An 18,919-nucleotide genomic window follows, 5' to 3' on the forward strand; every position below is an offset into this window, starting at 1 on the left:
GATTGTCATCCAATGGTCTCTCTAATTTGGTAATTGGAGAAATAGGTCCAATATTGTACAATATATATCCACTTTCAGCTTGTTTGTCCATGACAGTGTCTGGCTGTGCACAACATAAGGGTCTTGAAATCTTGCTTCTCCTATCTCAGCCTCTCTATTAGTAGTATTGTTTATTTCATGTTTTTACACTATACTATGGCTTTCAGAACAGCTTATATATTTCAAGAGTATTTATATACCCACAAGAAACATAGACATTAACTAGGGAGGTTGCTTGTAAAAGAACAACAAAGAGTGAGACTGAATGCTTTGCTTGAAGTTTGTAACTCTTGTATCAAGTTTGAAGAAGAGGAGTTTTTAAGTTACTCTTTCTCTGAGATGAATGCTTTTCCAAATTATCACAGCTAATGAACCAAATTCTTACCCTCACCTAATGTCTGTGCCACCCTCCAAGCAGAACCATTGTTCATTGAAACAGTTGGTAAATGACTTTATGGATAGACCATCTTATTACATACACCATTTCTTAAATGAATGTAACCTGTTCTCTGTGGGCTGAGAATAAAGTCATTCAGCCAAGTCAAATAGCTTTGACCATAGTAGAAGGTCTCTGTCCAAAAATCGTGCCTACAATTCATTTCTTGGTGCAGCAGAACTGTCAACTCTCAGCTTAGTTACGATGGAGGTAAAATCCTTTGGTGATGTGAGGGTCCTTGAAGTACAGCCTTATTACAATGAAATCCAATGTCTAAAAATTGTTCTTATTTTGGGCTTGCACCACAGTTAGAGCCAAGATTTTAAACTCTACTAAATACAAAACAAACAAACAAAAAGACTTTATATATTTATGTTCATTTAAGAAAATACTAGTAGTGATGTATTATTTTGAAATTTACAGTTAATATGTTTGGAGTTATTTAAAATTTATATTGAGAAAAATGAATTTTCACTATTGCTGTAGACGAGCGTCTACATAAGACTGTTAAATGGATTGTTGTTTTACATCAAACAACTTTTATAATACTTATTTTTATTGTTATAATATTTTATAAATTTTAAGTAATATGACAAAAAGATATTGTAGATATTGAAGGGGGAGTCTCTGGGAGGAGTTGGGGTACAAACGGGAAACAAGAATGTGGTTTAATTCTATTTACGTTAAATATGTTTTTAAATGTTAACAAATTCAGATAAATTGAAATCATGCAACTTTTCTCATCATAATGCAATAAAAGTTAAAAAAATTATTGGATTAGATGTACATTGGATTTCATAGACACTGCTGATGTCCGTTGGACTAGATGGATGCTGTTGATGTCCACTGCTGATGTCTGCTGGACTAGATGGATGCTGTTGATGTCCACTGCTGATGTCCGCTGGGTTAGATGGATATTGTTGATGTCTACTGCTTGCTTGCTTGCTTGTGGAAAGGAGTCTCTATATCTTTTGAGGTCCCAGGCATCTTCTTTGGTGATTTTTTTTCTAGACACAGAATGATATTATGTGGATAATTTAGGCATTGTAACCTACTGCTGGTAATCCTACTTACATATAGTCACTGTTGTACTGATGTTTTTGTGGCTTGTCTTCTAACCAGTCAGCTGCTGTACGTGACTAGCAGGTGTGTTGCATATACAATGTGCATACACTGGACAAAAGAAAGTTTACTACCAAGTGGGATGGAACAAGACTGTGTGAGATTTCCCCACATAATCCAGAGTGATGTACAATCTGGAACACGTTGTTCAATCCTGGAGCGTATCACCTGTGATGTACAATCTAGAACACGTTGTTCGATCCTGGAACTTATCACCTGTGATGTACAATCTAGAACACATTGTTCGATTCTGGAATTTATCACCTAACACTTCCACACCTTGGCTGCTCTTGGAAAATGAAACCACAGATAAGGGAACCTGGAGAAGGGACTCCTGAGAAGAAAATGTAGTGTATTGCAATGCTTAAAGTTCACTTCTTGCTTGGCTTTGTTGCCTGCTAGGTGTATACCCATTCTTAATTCACTAAGCTCCATTTTTAAATTTAAATATAGAAAACTATTTACTTAGTTGTATGCAAATATTTAGAATGGCATATGAATAGAGACAGAATGTAATTGAGTCCGAAATGGAGGACTCAACGATAACTATTATGTACCTTAAATACACTGGATGTAATGAATCACAAATCACAAATAAATTTTAAAAAAAGAATTGAGGGGTTTGCATTAGCACCTAGAGGTACATGAATGCAGAGGGTGTTTACCGCTAAGGTACTGTTTGTCAAAATAAAACAAACAAGCAAACAAACAAAACCCCAAAACTAGCCTAGCCAAATGGAACCTTTCCTTTTGGATCACAATTTTAAAACATAATAGAAAAAAGAAAACAAGACAGTGTACAAACTGTCATTACGGAAAGAAAACAAAAAGAAAAGGGGAAAAAGAATCTCTGCTTGGCTCGTCGCATGGAACAGTGTAGGGAAATGTCAAACAGGGAAGTTTGCACAGCCTTGAAAAAAAAAAGAAAAGAAAATAGCTCTGCGTCTGTACCGGGAAGCTTCTCCATCTCCCGGGCAACCGGCGCCTCAGCCAATCGCAACTGAGTACCGGGGTCACGTGCCCCGGCCTGGCAACATGGCGGCGCGGTTGGCGGGCTCTGGAGCCTGAGCTTCTCCCCTTGAGCTCTCGCGACCGAAAGGATGGCGGACCCTGCGAGGGGACACTCGCGTGGGCGCCCGCCCGTGCTCCCTGGAGACCTGTCCTCACAGGAAGAGGAAGAGGAGGAAGGCGACTCTGACGCCGGGGCCAGCAGCTTGGGCTCCTACTCCTCAGGCAGCAGCGACAAGTAAGGCTCCCGGAGACTGCGGGTCCTCTGTCCTGAGCTCGCACACACGCACGCATGCACGCATGCACGGGGAGCGGGGCGCTGGCCTGCTTGCTGCAGTTTCCGGATAAGAGGGTCCCTGCCTCAGGAGAAGTGGGTTCTGTGCCTGTGAAGGATCTCTGGGGTGCTCCTGAACCTTACCCTGTAGCACTGCCTTCTTACCTCACTTGTGTCTTACACTCGAGAACATTCTTTAAACTTTATTTTTGTTATTTTTTATTATATGTACCCGTGTGTCTTTGTGTAGTTATCTGCACGTAAGTGCAGGTGCCCACAGAGGCCAGCAGAGGGCATTGGATCCCTGGAGTTTCCGGTGTTGGTGCTTGGAACTGAGCACCAGACTTCTCGAAGAGCAGCAAACACATCTAACCTGTGAAGCCCCTCTGCACCCTCAGACTCCTGAGTAGTTACTGGGGAGAGACACCGCACACACACTTTATGAAGCAACTATTTTATATTGGGGAGATTTTTTTTCTCTTGTGGAAATGATAGCAGAAAGAGGAGCCTCACTATCAAGAAAGACATTCTCTCTGGCTTCAGGATATTCACGCTGTATTTTTCTATTCAATCCAGGGTTTGCTGCTTCAAGCCAGAATCTCTGGTAATAACATGAATGAGTTATTTTGAGGCACAGTATTTCAGTTCTTAAAGAATCTGGCCCTGTTGCTATGAATTAAGGACTTCTTGGAAAAGCCACTAGTAACGTACAGTGAATGGCAGTTCATTGTAAAGGTTTAGACCACTGTGTACTCAAAGGCCATCCATAGTGTTAGGAGAGTTTTATGTGTACTTAGAACTAGCACTTACAAATAATTGTGACCATCTTCATCCAACAGTATGTAACACATTCTTTCTTTTTTAGTTGTCACTAAAAGGGAAAACCCTGCTTAAATCCATTCTAGAAGCTTACTACAGAGATTGCATTCTTAAACCTTTGAACAGATGTAAGAATATTGTAAGCTGTTGTTGTCATCTTAAAAACAAATGATTTAAAGTTTTGTGGCTTGTTCTAGATTCATGTTCCTTACTGTGATAAGAAATTATGACCAAAGGCAACTTAGATCCCAGGCCAGGATGAGTGAAGGGCTTCAAGGCAGGACCTTGAAGCAGGCCTGCCTTGCCTTTCTACAGAGCAATACTGCCAATCTGAGAACTCACTTCACAGCTAAAGCTGCAAGGCAGAAAGCATGGAGGGTGATGCTGGCGGGCAGGTGGGCAGGCAAGCTTATGCCCAGCCTGCTTTCTTATGTAGTTTCAGGACCACAGTGGCTTAGGACCTCCATCAGTTATCAATCAAGAGAATCCCTTTCATGCCCACAGATCCATCTGACTTAGGGCACTTCCTCAGTTGAGATTTTCTTCCTGGATAATTCTAGGTTGTATCAAGTTGGCTGTTAATACTAATGAGGACATGGTCATTTCATGAGTTTCCTGAAGGGAAACGGATATTATAGAACCTTTACATTACATTACATTACATTGCAGCACAATAGTGTTGTGGAAGCCTTAGACTAAGGTTCTCATGCTTGATTTCTCCACATCTTAGTCACACATTTTTATCCTAGAAATAGTTTGTACTGTTACCATGGACACAGAAACACCAACCTGACTCCTGACAGGGCATCCAGCATCCAGTGGGATTTTTTGAGAACCTTGTAGGAAAACCTGTATTCCATGGCCTACGATACATGTGTCTATGTCTTTATCAGTCATTTAGCAATCACTCCAAATATTCTAGTGACCTTGTCCTGATAGTACACTCCTCCAAATATTCTAGTGACTTCGTCCTGATAGTACACTCTTATTGCAAAGTATTTGGTTGGTTGTTTCCTACCAAAATTCAGATTTGGGGGGGGGGTGGTCTGTCCCTTATTGGTATGTGTAACATGAAGGAGAAATTGATGATCTACCTTGGGAAGGTTTTGCTCAAATACTTTGTTATAATATTGGGTATTTACTGCCATAGGCTACAGTTACAGTGCAAGCTGGGTCATCCTGCTTTGGGAAGAACCACTCTGATGGGAAGCTTAGGGCCATGAATCTGAATCTTTCTAATCAGATAAGACCTGCCTGTTACCCCTGTGGTTTCCATGAAGCATAGAGAGAAAGGCATATTCCATATCCTGGGCTTTCAAGATTCCTATTACCAACTAACTCTTCCTTTCGCAAGTTATTATTTCATGCATGTTTATAATCAAAATGCAGTTTGACCTGCATATGCTCATATTAGTAAGTTTATTATTTTTGAGATGGAATTGCCTTAGGATACATTCTGGTAGGGTTTAAAAAATGTTTAATGTGTGTCTATGTGTACCTCTGTGTGTAAGTGCCAGTATTTGTGTGTGCCTATGTGTGTGTTTTGTGTGTGTGTATATGTACATGTGTGCACATGTGTGTGTGCTTGCTCACAGTTGCCATAACACAAGTATGGAGGGCAGAAGACAACTTGGCAGAGTTGGTCGTCTCCTCCCTACAGTGGGTTCAGTGGCATCACACATAGGTCATCCAAGTGCAAGTGCCCTCACTTGCTGAGGCAGCACTCTGGCCCCGGTCATTCTCTTACCAGATTAATTTTAGGCTTGTGATGGTAGAGGGAGGTTTTAGATAGAAGAGGCCATTATGTCTAAACCTGGCACATGGACATGATCTCAGGGAGGCTTCAGAGACAAAGCTGGCGAGAGAACTGGGTTAAGATCCCCTGATTGCTTCAGGAGTAAGCTACTAAGCCAGACATTTCCTCGGCACTGGAGCCGGCCTGCTCTGCTTTAGTGTGTAGCTGCAAGTTCACTGAAGCAGCGTTGATTACTTCATGATGGCCGGAAGCTGTCAATTTTATCACATGGATCTTTAATTTTTTTAAGTGTTTTTTTGTTTGTTTGGTTGGTTTTTGTTTTTGTTTTTTTGTTTTGTTTTGTTTGTTTGTCATTGTTAGTTTTATAATTAGGGCTGAGGGGCAAGAAGAGGAGTGACTGTAAAATAGATTCTAGCTGAGAAACTTCTACCTAAAATAAGATTGGCTAGAGAGGAAAGCAAACACTTCCTTTACATGCCTGAGGCTTTCAGTCACTTTATAGAGGCATATGTGGAAATCTATACTTCCATCCACCAGCATGGCACATTATAGCTCACCCAGATGTTTCTCCTCGCATCTGAGACCATGAATTCCATCTTCCCCTGGGACCACTCAGGTGGCTTTGTATTTTCCAGAGTTTTAAAAAAGTGCAGTGTTTAGTGTCTGTTTTTTTTTTTTTTTTTAATTTTGTTACTATAGTAGTTCCTCTCCCTCTCCTTCTCCCTCTTCTTCTCCTTCTCCCTCTCCCCCTCCCTCTCCCTCTCCCCCTCCCTCTCCTTCTCCCTCTCCCTCTCCCCTTCCCACTCTCTCTCTTCTGAGTACGATTCCATTGCCCGTCTAGATAAGTACTTACCTTTTTCTTGGATTTTGACATGAACAGGAGTGAATTATGGGACCATATTCATGGTGCCATATTATTATTATAATACTCTGTTAGAAATTCTCTTTTCCTCCTGTTCTGAACTCTGGCTTTTCTTTTAATTAGTTCTTTTATAAACTCATATAGTTTAATAAGATGAGGAACATGAAAGTGGGTCAATGCTGAGAAGGGTAATTCCCAGCTGCCACCTCATGCCACTCGTAGTTCAGTGTGTTAAAGGGAATTCTCTCCCTTGCCTTTTCCCCATCCTCTCACCACCATCTTGGTTTACATCTTTAGACTTGATTGTTGTGCGAACACCCTGGGCTGTACCCCAGCCCTCACTTCTTTCCTCTCTCCACACTGCCTTACTTCAAGGGCTTGCCTCTCCTCTCTCACACACTCCATGGGCGTCACCTCTAACAGGTCTCAAGCTCTGCCTCTATTTCCAGTCATCCCCCCCCCCCCATGTGACTGAAAGAACTTACTTTCTCAAACATAGTTCTAAAGATTGGGGAGATGAGCCAAGTGTGGTGGTACACATCTTGGATCCCTGCACTTAGAAAGCAAAGATAGGATCTCTGTGAGTTTGAGGCCAGCCTGGCCTGCAAAGTGAGTTCCAGGACAGCAGTGCTACATGGGGAGACCTTGTCTTGAAAACCAAAACAACAACAAAAAAAATCGAAGAAATGGCATGTATGTTCTAGGGGAAGACTGGAGTTTGATTTCTAGTACACAAGAACACACACACACACACACACACACACACACACACGTGCACGCGCACACCCCTCTGTTCCCCATCATTGATCTCTTTCTGGTTTTCTGGGTTCTATGGTCACTCCAAATTAAGCACACAGATTTAAGATTTGTCACTGAGATCCATAAGATCAAACAGGTTAACATTCCAGCTTGGAGGGGAAGAGGTTCATGGATTCCTACCCATAACTGAGGTACTATGGATGGATGATGGTTTCTGTGAAAGGGCATGGTAACAAGTGTACTGTGCTCCAGTGTATGGCCCCATATCCAGGAATGTGTAGTAGCACTACTGCTCTTGATGAGTTCTTTAAATAATAATAGTAAGATAAAATTGTGGGGATGCAGGTGAGGGTTGATCTGGGAATCATTAGTAGGAGATGTTGGGGTGAATATGATCAAATACAGTTATGTGAAATTATCAAAGAACTAATGAAAGTATTTAAAATATTTCTTAAAAAGACAACACAGTTCTAAACTGTGTTTCCTGGTCTACTCAAAAGCTCAATAGCTCCTCATCCTTAGATTCCTTAGGATAACTTTGAAAGTTCTTTTCTTGGCTTAGCTCATTTTTGTTAATGTGTGTAGTATATGTATATTGGTGTGTGCCCATGTATTCATCGAGACCAGTGGTGGACATTGGGTGTCCTCACCTATCAGATAGGGTCCCTCACTGAACCTGGATGTAGGCTGGCAATCAACAAGCTCCAGTAACTGTTCATTCCTTATGGTGCTGGAGTTCCGTGGTGGTTTGAATAGGAATAGCCATATAGACTAGTGTGTTTGAGTGCTTGGCCCATAGAGAGTGGCACTATTAGGAGGTGTGGCCTTATTGGAGGAAATATGTCACTGCGGCTTTGAGTTCTCCTGTGGTCAAGCTACACCCAGTGTGGCACAGTTCCCTTCAGCTGCCTACCGATCCAGATCTAGAACTCTCAGCTCCTTCTCTAGCACCATGTCTGCCTGCACTCTGCCATGCTTCCCATCATGATGATGATGGACTGCACCTCTGAAACTGTAAGCCAGCCCCAACTAAAAGTTTTCCTTAATAAGAATTGCCATAGTCATGGTGTATGTTTACATCAATAAAACCTAAACTAGGACAGAAGTTGATAGCAGGGATGGGCATTGTTGTGACAGGCCAGGCTGGAAAAGGCCATGCTTTTGTTTGGAGGAATATGGATTGGAGGACTTGGGACTAGGAAAGTAGTGGAATGGTTTTGAGTGGGCTTTAATGGGCCATGCTAGTAAGGATGTGGAAGACAGTGGTGCTGGGGTGATTTGAACTGTGGAAGCCTCAACTCAAGAGGTTTTAGAGGAGAGAAGAAATTTAGTATTTTTGCCTAGAGATTGTTCTTGTAATATTTTGATGAAGAGTGTGATTGTGTTTTGCCCTTGTTCAAAAATGTGCCTGAGGCTAAGTTGAAGAATTTTGGATTAATTGTATTTATAGAGGAGATTTGAAAACAGCCTAGTGCTGACTACGTCTTGTGGTTATTAGTGGCCATACTTAACAAAGATCTATAATGAAAAGGAGCAAGCCAAACAAGGACAGCTACAAAATGTACAATTTAAGGAGAAAGGGGCACCAGGAAGAATGGAGCTAAATCCTGTGTTCAAGAAGACAGATAGATTAAAGAAATGCAGGACATTAAATGGAGTAAAGGGATTGATGACCTCAGGGGAAGGCCCCACCCAGCTAAGCTTCCAGCTAGTGAAAAGGAGTTAAAGAAAAGCTTAGATTCAGGGATGTTGGTACGCATCGCATCTTTAGTCTCAGCTCTTCAGAAGACAGAGGCATGCAGATTTCTGAGGGAAAGGCCAGCGTGGTTTATAGGGCAAGTTCCAGGACAGTCAAGCTTAAGTGGTGGAGGAAACCATAAAAAACAGAAAGCTGGTGAAGGTGTAATTGAACAAGAAAGCCATGTTCCAGTCCCAGCAAGCAGCAGACTTGGCAGATCTGGCCACATGGTTCTGGCTTTAGAGTCAAAGATAGAAGAAAGGTTTATGGAATCTCCCTTCATGACTAAGGAAAGTCACTGAGGCCAGGTGTGTGGCAGGGGTGTCCCTTCCTGGAGGCCCAGAGAGATCATTGTGTGAAGCTCTGAAGGTGAAGCCTGGATTGCCTTTGTAGACACCAAGAGGTTAAAAATCACCAAAAGGTTAAAGATACCAGAGCTGTAGGATACCAGCCAACAAAAGCTGCTAACTGGGAGTAGAACTAGCCCAATAGAAAGAAGTGTGCTGCAGTTAACAAAGCTGAGAGTTGGAGATCTGAAGAGTGTTTTGGCATCAGACACAGATGCAGAGTTTGGGGTTTGCCTAGCTGGATTTTTGGTCTTGCTTTGGTTGACTATTTCTTCACTAAGCCTCCTTTTAGAACAGTAATGCATATTCTGTGCCACTGTGTATTAGAAGTATGTGATCTGCTTTTTGATTTTGATTAAGAGATTACACGAATCTCAGAAGAGACTGTGAACTTTGGACTTTTAAACATTGTTGAGACTGTTAGACTGTGGGGAGTTTTGAAGTTGGACTAAATGCATTTTGCATTGTTATGGCTACAGGTCTATGGGAGCCAGGGTGTGGAATGTGTTGGTTTCAATAGGTATGGTCCTGTTCATGTGTTTGAATGATTTGCCCATAGGGAGCAGCACTATCAGGAGATGTGGCATTATTGGAGGAAATGTGTCAGTGTGGGGTGGGCTTTGAGTTCTCCTATGGTCTAGCTGTGCCCATTGTGGCATGCTGCCTGTGCCCTGGATTACTTGCTGCCCTTGGGGGTTGGAGGTGAGATGGCATGGGATCAATGACACAGACTCCAGGAGCAGGTGAGAAATGCCACAGCAAGTGCATCTGAACACTGCTGTAAGCTCCTTTAATACCCTCCACCTGTGCCCCATTGGCCCCAAGAAAGCTTCTCTTCTAAACAACAGTTCCTGATTGGCTGGCATTGTCTATGTGAACAATCTTTGGTCTCTCAGGCAGTCTTCAATTAGGTCTTCCTGCAGGAGGTGCTTTTGTAGCTGAGCATCCCCGCCCTCCTTGGTGTTTACCTAGAGGTGGCCCCGAGGTTCCTGTTACAGAGATACAGTCCCCTTCTGCTGCCTACAGGTAGGTCCAGATCTAGAACTGTCAGTTCCTTCTCTAGCACCATGTCTGCCTGCACTCTGCCATGCTTCCCACTGTGATGATATTGGACTGCACCTCTGAAACTGTAAGCCAGACAGACAGAAAAGGCTAGGCAGACTGGTGGCCACTGAGCATGAGCCAGCTGGTCTTCATACTAACTTCATGATGTAGTAGTTCCTTGTCTCACAGTAGTAACAATGTACTTGATAACTTAAAGAAGTAAGAGTGTGTTTGATTTATAGTTTGAGGGTGCAGTCCATCATGAACAGGAAGTCCCAGTAGCATACACGTGGGGCAGCTTGTCTCATTGCACACAGGGCCAAGCATCAGAGATCAATGACTGCTAAGCTATCTTCCTCCTCTTTGTTCAGTCCAAGACCCCAGCTCATGGAATGGTGCCACCCACATTTACAGTAGGCCTTTTTATATCAGTTAACCTAATGCAGACAATCACTCATAGGCATGCCCAGAGGCTAATCTAATATAAATAATCAGAGGCATGCCCAGAGGCTAGTCCAATACAGATAGTCCGTCACAGCTATGACAGAGACTTGTCTGCTAGGTGACTCTGGTTCCTTTTGTATTTTGAATATGAAATGTCCCCTACAGGCTCATGTCTTTAAACACTTGGTGTCCCACTGGTGATGCTATCTGTGGTGGTTCTAGAATTTTCAGGAGATGGAGCCTTGCTGGAGGAAGTGCATCATTGTAGGTGGGATCCTGAGAGTTTATGGCACGACCCTGTTTGCTGTTCTCTATTTGCTTTCTGTGTGCAAATGAAGTATGATCAATGAGCTCCCTGCTCCTGCCTCCATGCCTTCCTTCCTGTTGCCATGTCATCCCAGTCTGATGGACTCTGTCCCTCTGTGACCTTTCTCCCTTAAGTTGCTTTTTCTCAGGGTGTTTTATCACAGCAACAGACTGAATCTAGGACTGACTCGCATCAAGCTGCCAACTAAGATCAGCCATTACCCATTAGCCATCCATCACCCATTAGCCATCCATCGCCCATTAGCCATCCATCATCCATTAGCCATCCATCACCTATTAGCCATCGCCCTATATCACCCCATCACTTTTTGTTTTCTACTATGTGTAGGGTTTTTTTTGTGCCCAAAGTTGTCCTGCTGTTATACCTGTTAGTGTCACATAACTAAGTGATGACCACTTTGGTGAAATGTATAGTACTTTTTTTCAAGAGGAGGAGGATATAATTATTTGGGTTAGTGCAAATATCTGTTTTCCTAAAATGAGGAAATGCGATGGTCAGGCTACTGTGTGGCTCTTCTTGCAGTGGTTAAGAAAATTTCTGTGCTGTTTGTGATTCAAAAAAATAATAATAATTTTGGCATTAATGCAAATGAAAACCTAAGAGAGTCATATAACTTTCAGAAAGGGAAAATAAAAGGTTTCCTATAAACCTAAGGATTTTGGAATATATTAAGAGTTTAGAGCTCCCAACATTATTTTTAGTCCTTTTCTTTTGACATGTAGACGTGTTGATTTTCTCACTGGCAAACCCTCCTTTGGGCAGGATGCTGCTCCTGCATACATTATCACTGAGGGTCTTGGAATGTGTCAAAGCACCCTCAGACCTCCAAGCAGCTTATAAACCTAAGGTTGTTTCTGATTAGAGAAAAGTAAAATAAACAACGGTGACTTTCACGGAAAACATTACACAGCGAGAACTTCCTGGCCTGCACCATGGAAGTCCCAGAGGTGTTAAACATACACTACTGCGGACTCCTGAGATCCATGTGCTACAACAATGTGAGTTGAAACAGCTAGACTTCATTCCTTTTCTAAAGGATTTTTCTTTAAATTAGTTAAGTTTTGACTTGCAGAAAGTTGCAGAGGTGTTCCTTGTACTCTGTAAAACCTGCTCTCTCTGATGTTAACATCCTACACAGCTGTTACTCCTCACTCGTCAGGAAGAAGTTAAACGTTGGTCTGAGCTGACTCCAGAGTTGGTTTGAATGTTACGACTCTTCTATTACTGTTCTGTTTTGGTTCCAGGATTCTACCCAGTGTATCATGTTGCCACCCATCATCAGTTCGTCTTAATCTCCAGTGGTTCGTGACAGTTTCTCAGCCCATGCCTGGTCTACTAGCATCCATCTCTGGGTTAAGGCGATGTCTGCCCCGTACCCTGTTCTGTGAATGCCAGTTATAAAGTTCTCCTTTACTTTTGCTCCCTAACTCTCTCCTGCCGTTTATCCTTTATGCCTCTGTCTTTTACCTGCCATATCCATAGTCCTAGGTTCTTTCTTAGCTTCTCTTCCTCACAAAGCAAAGTTACTTTATTTAACTTTGATTTTGTTTTGTTTATCAGTAGTGTGTGTATTTGCAATATATAACTACATATGAGCCATGTAGCATACGTGGAGAGCAAACAACTTTGTAGCATCTGTTCTCTCCTTCCACATTGTGAGTGCCAGGAATTGAACTCGTGTCATCTGGCTTGGCAGCAAGCACTTTTATCTGCTGGGTCATCTTGATGTCACAGAGATATGTTTCGTTTATCACAGTGGTTGGTCTTCTGTATTTGCCACATGGATCTTTAAAGCATAGCCAAAAGGTGAATTCATACTCAAATTTTAGCAAATCAGATGAACCCGCCTTAGTAAATGCAAATGAAAACGTGCTCCTGAATCTAATATGAAGAACATGGCAAACTGCAAGTATAAGGTGTTATCACAGACAAGTCACGCATTATTGAAGTTGATATGAGTCTGTTATTAGGAATCAGTTGCTTTTCAGCACTGTGACAGGTTAGTTTAGTGAGAAAGGGTTTATTTTGGCTCCTGATTTCAAAGACATTGTTTCTTGGCTCTGTGTCTGGGCTTGTGGGGGAAGCAGTACATAGTGGCAGAGAACGCTGCTCACCTCATGGCAGGTGTGATGGGAGGGGACAGAACATGGTTTGAGAGCATGCTCCTAGCAACCCCTTCCTCCTCAAAGCCCTGCCATCTGAGCCCATCAGTGGATGGTACACTCATGGTCTCTTTCCTCTCTTTAGCCCACTGCCTGGCAACAAACATTAGCACATCAGCGTTTTGGGAAGACTTCATAGGCAAATCACAGTAAAACCTGATCCTGCCGTCCACAATGTGCAGTGAGGATCCTACCGTCCACAGTGTGCAGTGAGGATCATACTGTCCACAGTGTGCAGTGAGGATCCTACTGTCCACAGTGTGCAGTGAGGATTCTACCATCCACAGTGTGCAGTGAGGATCCTACCGTCCACAGTGTGCAGTGAGGATCCTACCATCCACAGTGTACAGTGAGGATCCTACCGTCCACAGTGTGCAGTGAGGATCCTACTGTCCACAGTGTGCAGTGAGGATCATACTGTCCACAGTGTGCAGTGAGGATCCTACCGTCCACAGTGTGCAGTGAGGATCCTACCGTCCACAGTGTGCAGTGAGGGTCATACCATCCACAGTGTGCAGTGAAGATCCTATTGTCCACAGTGTGCAGTGAGGATCCTACCGTCCACAGTGTGCAGTGAGGATCCTACCGTCCACAGTGTGCAGTGAGGATCCTACTGTCTTCAGTGTTCAGTGAGGGTCATACCATCCACAGTGTGCAGTGAAGATCCTATTGTCCACAATGTACCGATGAGGACTATTGATCATTTGTCACCTAAAGGCTTATAATAGGCACACAGTTATTTGGAATCTTGGGAACAGAGCTGCATAATGGTTGAATACTGACTCATGTCAAGATAGAAGATGAGGCTGAATTGGCCAGTGTATGTGGCTGGGGACCTGAGGTCAGTGCTACTGGGCATCTAAAAGGATGCCAAGTTTGGGGAACCAGCTAGATCAGTGAAGTGTTAGTTGTGGTGTTATAAGACACTTGTGCCTTTTTCTTTTAATGACTCGTACACTTGAAAATTCTGTGTTACTAACCAGCTGTATAGACCAGGGTAGTAATAGGATATTGTATTTGGAGACTCATTTTTATGGTATTCAGAAATCAGTATTGGACAGAAATTGAAGTTAAAGAACCAGAGTTGGTAATAAACACTTAAGAAAGCAAAGAAAACTTGATTGAAGGATTAGAACCCAGATTACATGGCCATTCTCAACCTGTGGCTCATGACCCTTTCACAGGGGTCACCTAAGGAAACACTGAAAGCCACAGATCTTTACATTATAATTCATAACAGTAGCAAAATTACAGTTATGAAGTAACAATGAAAATAATTTTATGGTTGAGGCGGGGGTTCACCACAACATGAGGAACTGTATTAAAGAGTCCAGGTATTAGGAAGGTTGCAAAGCACTGGATTACCCCCTTTCCCGTGGTGGCTTTGCAAGGAGACAACTGTTACCGTATAGAAAGGCAGCTCAGAAGGCAGACTGTAACTCTAACAGGACAGAGTGTGGTCAGCTACTGCCCAGGAATGATGATGTTGCTCTTTAATGTTCTTTCAATAGTTTTAATGGCAATAATTTGGGTTTTTAATAGCCAGCTTCCCATCTGTCCTCTTCTACAGCCACAGGATGAGTTATGTAAAGTGTTGGCTTACTTTTCTTGCTATTACTACAAATGAGAAGTTGTGCAGAAATTACAGGTTACAGCCAGGCTCATTATGAACTATGATTATAGCTGGTTTGGTTCAGCCATGGTTGCAGTTTATGGAAAGATGACTGCTGCTTTTTCTGAAAATTGTTATCTGGACAAAGTACGTGCTGCTTAGGTTCATGGTAGTCTGAAGCCGTCCTAAGTACTTACCATGAAATAGGATGTTTTCCACACAACTGGCTACTATGCTTGTGATCACAGTTTCAATGGCTAATGTGAATCTGAGATACCAAAGTGAGCTATGACTATACAGGGGATGAATTTGTGGTATTGGGGGTATGCACGTTTGTGAATGTGGGTGTGCACAGGGGAGGCTAGAGGTTAGTGACATGTTGGCCTTTATTGTACTCTACCTCCTTTTGTGAGTCAGAGCCTTTCACTGAGCCTGGAACTCACCCTTTGAGCTAGACATGGGCTACCATGTTGTTGTGTGAGGCATTTTTCTGGGAAGATACACACTTAGATCTCTATTCACCCTAGAAGGGGAACCCATGGGAGACTGGACAGCAGCGTGTGACTTGGTGAATCAGTGAGGTTTTGTTGGGGTCACTAATGGGAGTTAGGAAGGGGTTAACTACCAGGGACAGGGACAACCCAAAAGCAAGTGTATCACCCAGCACTGGTGAAGCTTGGAAGCCTTGGAGCCCTCAACACAGCTGGTGCGCAGTTCCACACGCCCAAGCGGCTGCCCTCTACAGCTGCTGATAAGGGTCTCTCCCCAGCAGTTCATGCTTTTTCTGTAAAGCTAGGCGTTCTACAATTTTCAGGTTTTTTACTTCCCCAGACATGTGATATTTTCTTTACCTCCTCTGAGATAGAAATCTCATGAGCCTCCCCTCCCCTCCTAGAGAGAACATTTCAGTTCAGGGGACACTGCTACCCTCAGCCTGGCTTTCCTGCTTGTGCGTGGTTGTGCTGGGAGCACTCCACCTCCCACTGCAGCAGGCATCTTCCCAGCCTCTCAAGTAGTTTTGTGCTTGTGGTTTTGCTTTACTTTTGTCTTTGGAGACTGTCTCACTCTGTAGCCTGGAACTAACTGTGTAGCCCAGGCTGGCCTTGAATTCATGACAGTACTCCTGCCTTAGTTTCCCAAGTGCTAGCATTACAGGTGTGAGCCTGAATTAGTTTCATTTTTTAAAATACAGCCTATACATTATTAAAAAGGTTTCTCCCCTCCCCCGCCCCTTTATTGGTTTCTTTGGTATCACTCTGCCTGTTTGCTCCCCTCCCCTCCCCCTTCCCCTCTGCTGTCAAGGCTGCTGCCCCTCCTACGCAGGAAGGTGGAGCTGTCTTTCTCCTGTTGGATGACCATTCAGGTGGCCTCTCCTTTTCTCTCTCCCGCAGTGATGTGGAGCCTGAGTGGCTGGACAGTGTGCAGAGGAACGGAGAACTGTTCTACCTGGAGCTGAGTGAGGATGAGGAGGAGAGCCTGCTTCCGGAGACCCAGACTGCGAACCATGTGAACCACGTCAGGTTCAGTGAGAAGGAGGTCATCATTGAAGAGGATGATTCCAGAGAGAGAAAGAAGTGCGAGCCCAAGCTCAGGCGCTTCACCAGGATCTTGAAAAGCAAAAGCCTTTTACCTAAGCGCCACCACAAAAAGAACAGCGGCAACAACGGGCCTGTGTCTATCCTGAAGCACCAGTCTACCCAGAAGACCGGAGTCACCGTCCAGCAGCGGTACAAGGATGTGACTGTCTACATTAACCCCAAAAAGCTGACGGCCATCAAGGCCAGGGAACAGGTCAAACTCCTAGAAGTGCTGGTGGGAATCATCCATCAGACCAAGTGGAGCTGGAGAAGGAGCGGAAAGCAGGCAGACGGAGAGAGGCTCGTGGTGCATGGCCTGTTGCCTGGGGGCTCTGCTATGAAGAGCGGTCAGGTCCTGGTTGGTAAGTGCTGCAGCCAGCTCCCGTCCTTGTTTGCAGAAATACATGGTTAAGGGTGGAGCCTGTGACCCATGGGGTAGAAGACAGAATTTTCAGTCTCCAAGTAAAGTCGGTACTTTGGTATCTCACATGCCCTGGTCTTAAAAGAACAGCTTTCAGGCACCAAAGACACATGCCACTAGTTCAGACTGGCAAGCAATCCAGTTAATCTTCAAGTTTTGAATAATATAATTTTATTTCATCTTGCTTATTTGCTACAAGAAGAAAGTTAAGTTGATTATACAGTGATCATTTAGGCTGTAACAGCTGTATCCAATAACTTGGTACAAAATATGTAATTTATGAATAAAAATACTTTTAAATTGTATGTTTGCACTTGAGGACACCAAGTTCTTGGAGTGGCTGTAGACTGTTTCAGTTGACCTTCTCAAGGACAGTGCTTTTATACATAAGTTTCTTTGTAAAGGCACTTGTCTAAAATATCCCACCAGTTTTAAGCAGAAAAATACAAGTTATTTTGAACATTTTGAGTATTTTTGCATTGCTAAGTTATGTGATATAATATATGAGCTAGTTAGCAACTTTATTCTACTTTATAAAGATAAGAGATAATCAAATGTGAAAATATATTCTTTCTTATAGTTATTTATTTATTTGTACCTGAGCACATGCTCTTGGACATGTGTGGCAGTCAGGGGGCAGCCTGTTAGAATGGGTTCTAGGAGTAGGCCTCAATGCACCAGGCTTGCTGGGAAGTGTGTTTACCCACTGAGCATCTCTCTGGCTCTGAAAATACATTCTTAAGGAAACCTCAAACTTGTAATCATCCTAAAGGGTGCCAGTCTTCAGTGGACCCAGCTTAAGGCAGGGATTTCAGAAACATTTTAAAATATGTCTGACCTGAAGTCTAGATTTCATTGTTTGTTCATTGATTCAGAACATATCTGAGCATGTGCTAAGTGCCAGGCAGACAAATGACGACATAACAACTTATGTAAAGGAGCTCACGTAATAGTGGAGGAAGCACATCAGAAATAGGCAGTGTCACAGTGTGACAGATTCCATGACAGAGCATCACACAGGTAATTCTCAGGAGAGAGTCTGAAGGGTATCTGTCAGAACATGGGTTCCAAAATGCATCTCCACAGTGAGATGTGGTGTAGCCAAGGCTGCAGGCGTCCAATCCAGTGGGCGAGCCTGTCTCAGGGCAGGACGGCAGAAGATGATGAAGGAAGACAGCCAACTCCTTGTCCTGGCCTCTGCGTATACATAGGAACAACCCACATACACTTGTGCATGTTACACACACACACGCACACACACACATTCACACACACACATGCACATATACGCTCACACTCAAACTTCTCATGGGGCAAAATGCCATATAAGAAAGTTAGAACACTGAATTCTGGGGAAAGGACTTACCTTCCAGTGTTTCCTTTTGTCTGCACTGGCATTCATCTAGCTGGTGCAGCCCCAGGAGCTTTTAATGTATGAAAGCCTCCTTGCTTGAGGAAGCCAGCACAGTTACTGCTTGTGGAGTGCATGGCAGTGTATACAGATACCACAGTATATAAAGAAACAATAGTGCCATTCCATCTTCATTACTGTTTCTGCCAAACGTGTGGTCTAGATGCAAGTGCATGTGGAATGGCTTTCCATACACTCAAGGGAGAGCTGAGGATGGGAACATTTAACACGGAATGTTCAAGTTGGTATATACAGAATAGAGGAGCGTCAGAAAGAGCAACCCCATGCAGAGACAGTATGCGAACTCCAAGGGCTGTGCCCTAAAATAAGCTGCTATTCATCATGATTCAAAACCTTCAGATAGCTTGTGATCACGAGAGAGGGCCAACTGCCAAGCTATGGTGCATGATCTGCCTGTGTCGTAAGTATACTTCTTTACGTGCCAGACATTCTTTTTAGCTTTGGGGGGTGTTTTGTTTTTTAATTTTTAGATATTTTTCCCCACTGTTTTAAAGTGTCAATAGTGTTTTGTATGATTTATTGGGCTGGGTTTTGTGTGTGTGGTGCATGTGTGTATGTGTATGTCTGTGTGTGTTCCCCCATACACACTTATCTATTATCTCTAATACTGGATGTATAAATTATGTAAAAACCTCTTACAAATTTTCAATTTATTTTATTTATTCACTAATTTTCAAATTAGACTCCAAGGGGATGAACTGTAACTAAGTTAGCTTGGCATGCAAACTATGGGGTTCGT

At 43.2% G+C, this 18,919-nt stretch overlaps 1 protein-coding gene across 2 annotated transcripts in view; it reads left to right on the forward strand.

Annotated features, from left to right (window-relative positions):
* Intu (inturned planar cell polarity protein) overlaps positions 1 to 18,919 on the forward strand; it is a 74,610-nt gene that overhangs the window by 11,690 nt on the left and 44,001 nt on the right. Inside the window, exons 1-2 of one of the 2 annotated variants that reach the window (XM_031376678.1) lie at positions 2,618 to 2,843; positions 16,142 to 16,689. In XM_031376678.1, the coding sequence (XP_031232538.1) occupies positions 2,698 to 2,843; positions 16,142 to 16,689 (694 nt within the window). In that variant the 5' untranslated portion in view covers positions 2,618 to 2,697. Of the gene's footprint in view, positions 1 to 2,617; positions 2,844 to 16,141; positions 16,690 to 18,919 lie in introns of those variants that run through there. The other variant, XM_031376679.1, reaches the window with a different exon arrangement.

The sequence above is a fragment of the Mastomys coucha genome, unplaced genomic scaffold, assembly GCF_008632895.1.
Source record: "Mastomys coucha isolate ucsf_1 unplaced genomic scaffold, UCSF_Mcou_1 pScaffold17, whole genome shotgun sequence".
NCBI classification, from domain to species: Eukaryota; Metazoa; Chordata; class Mammalia; order Rodentia; family Muridae; genus Mastomys; species Mastomys coucha.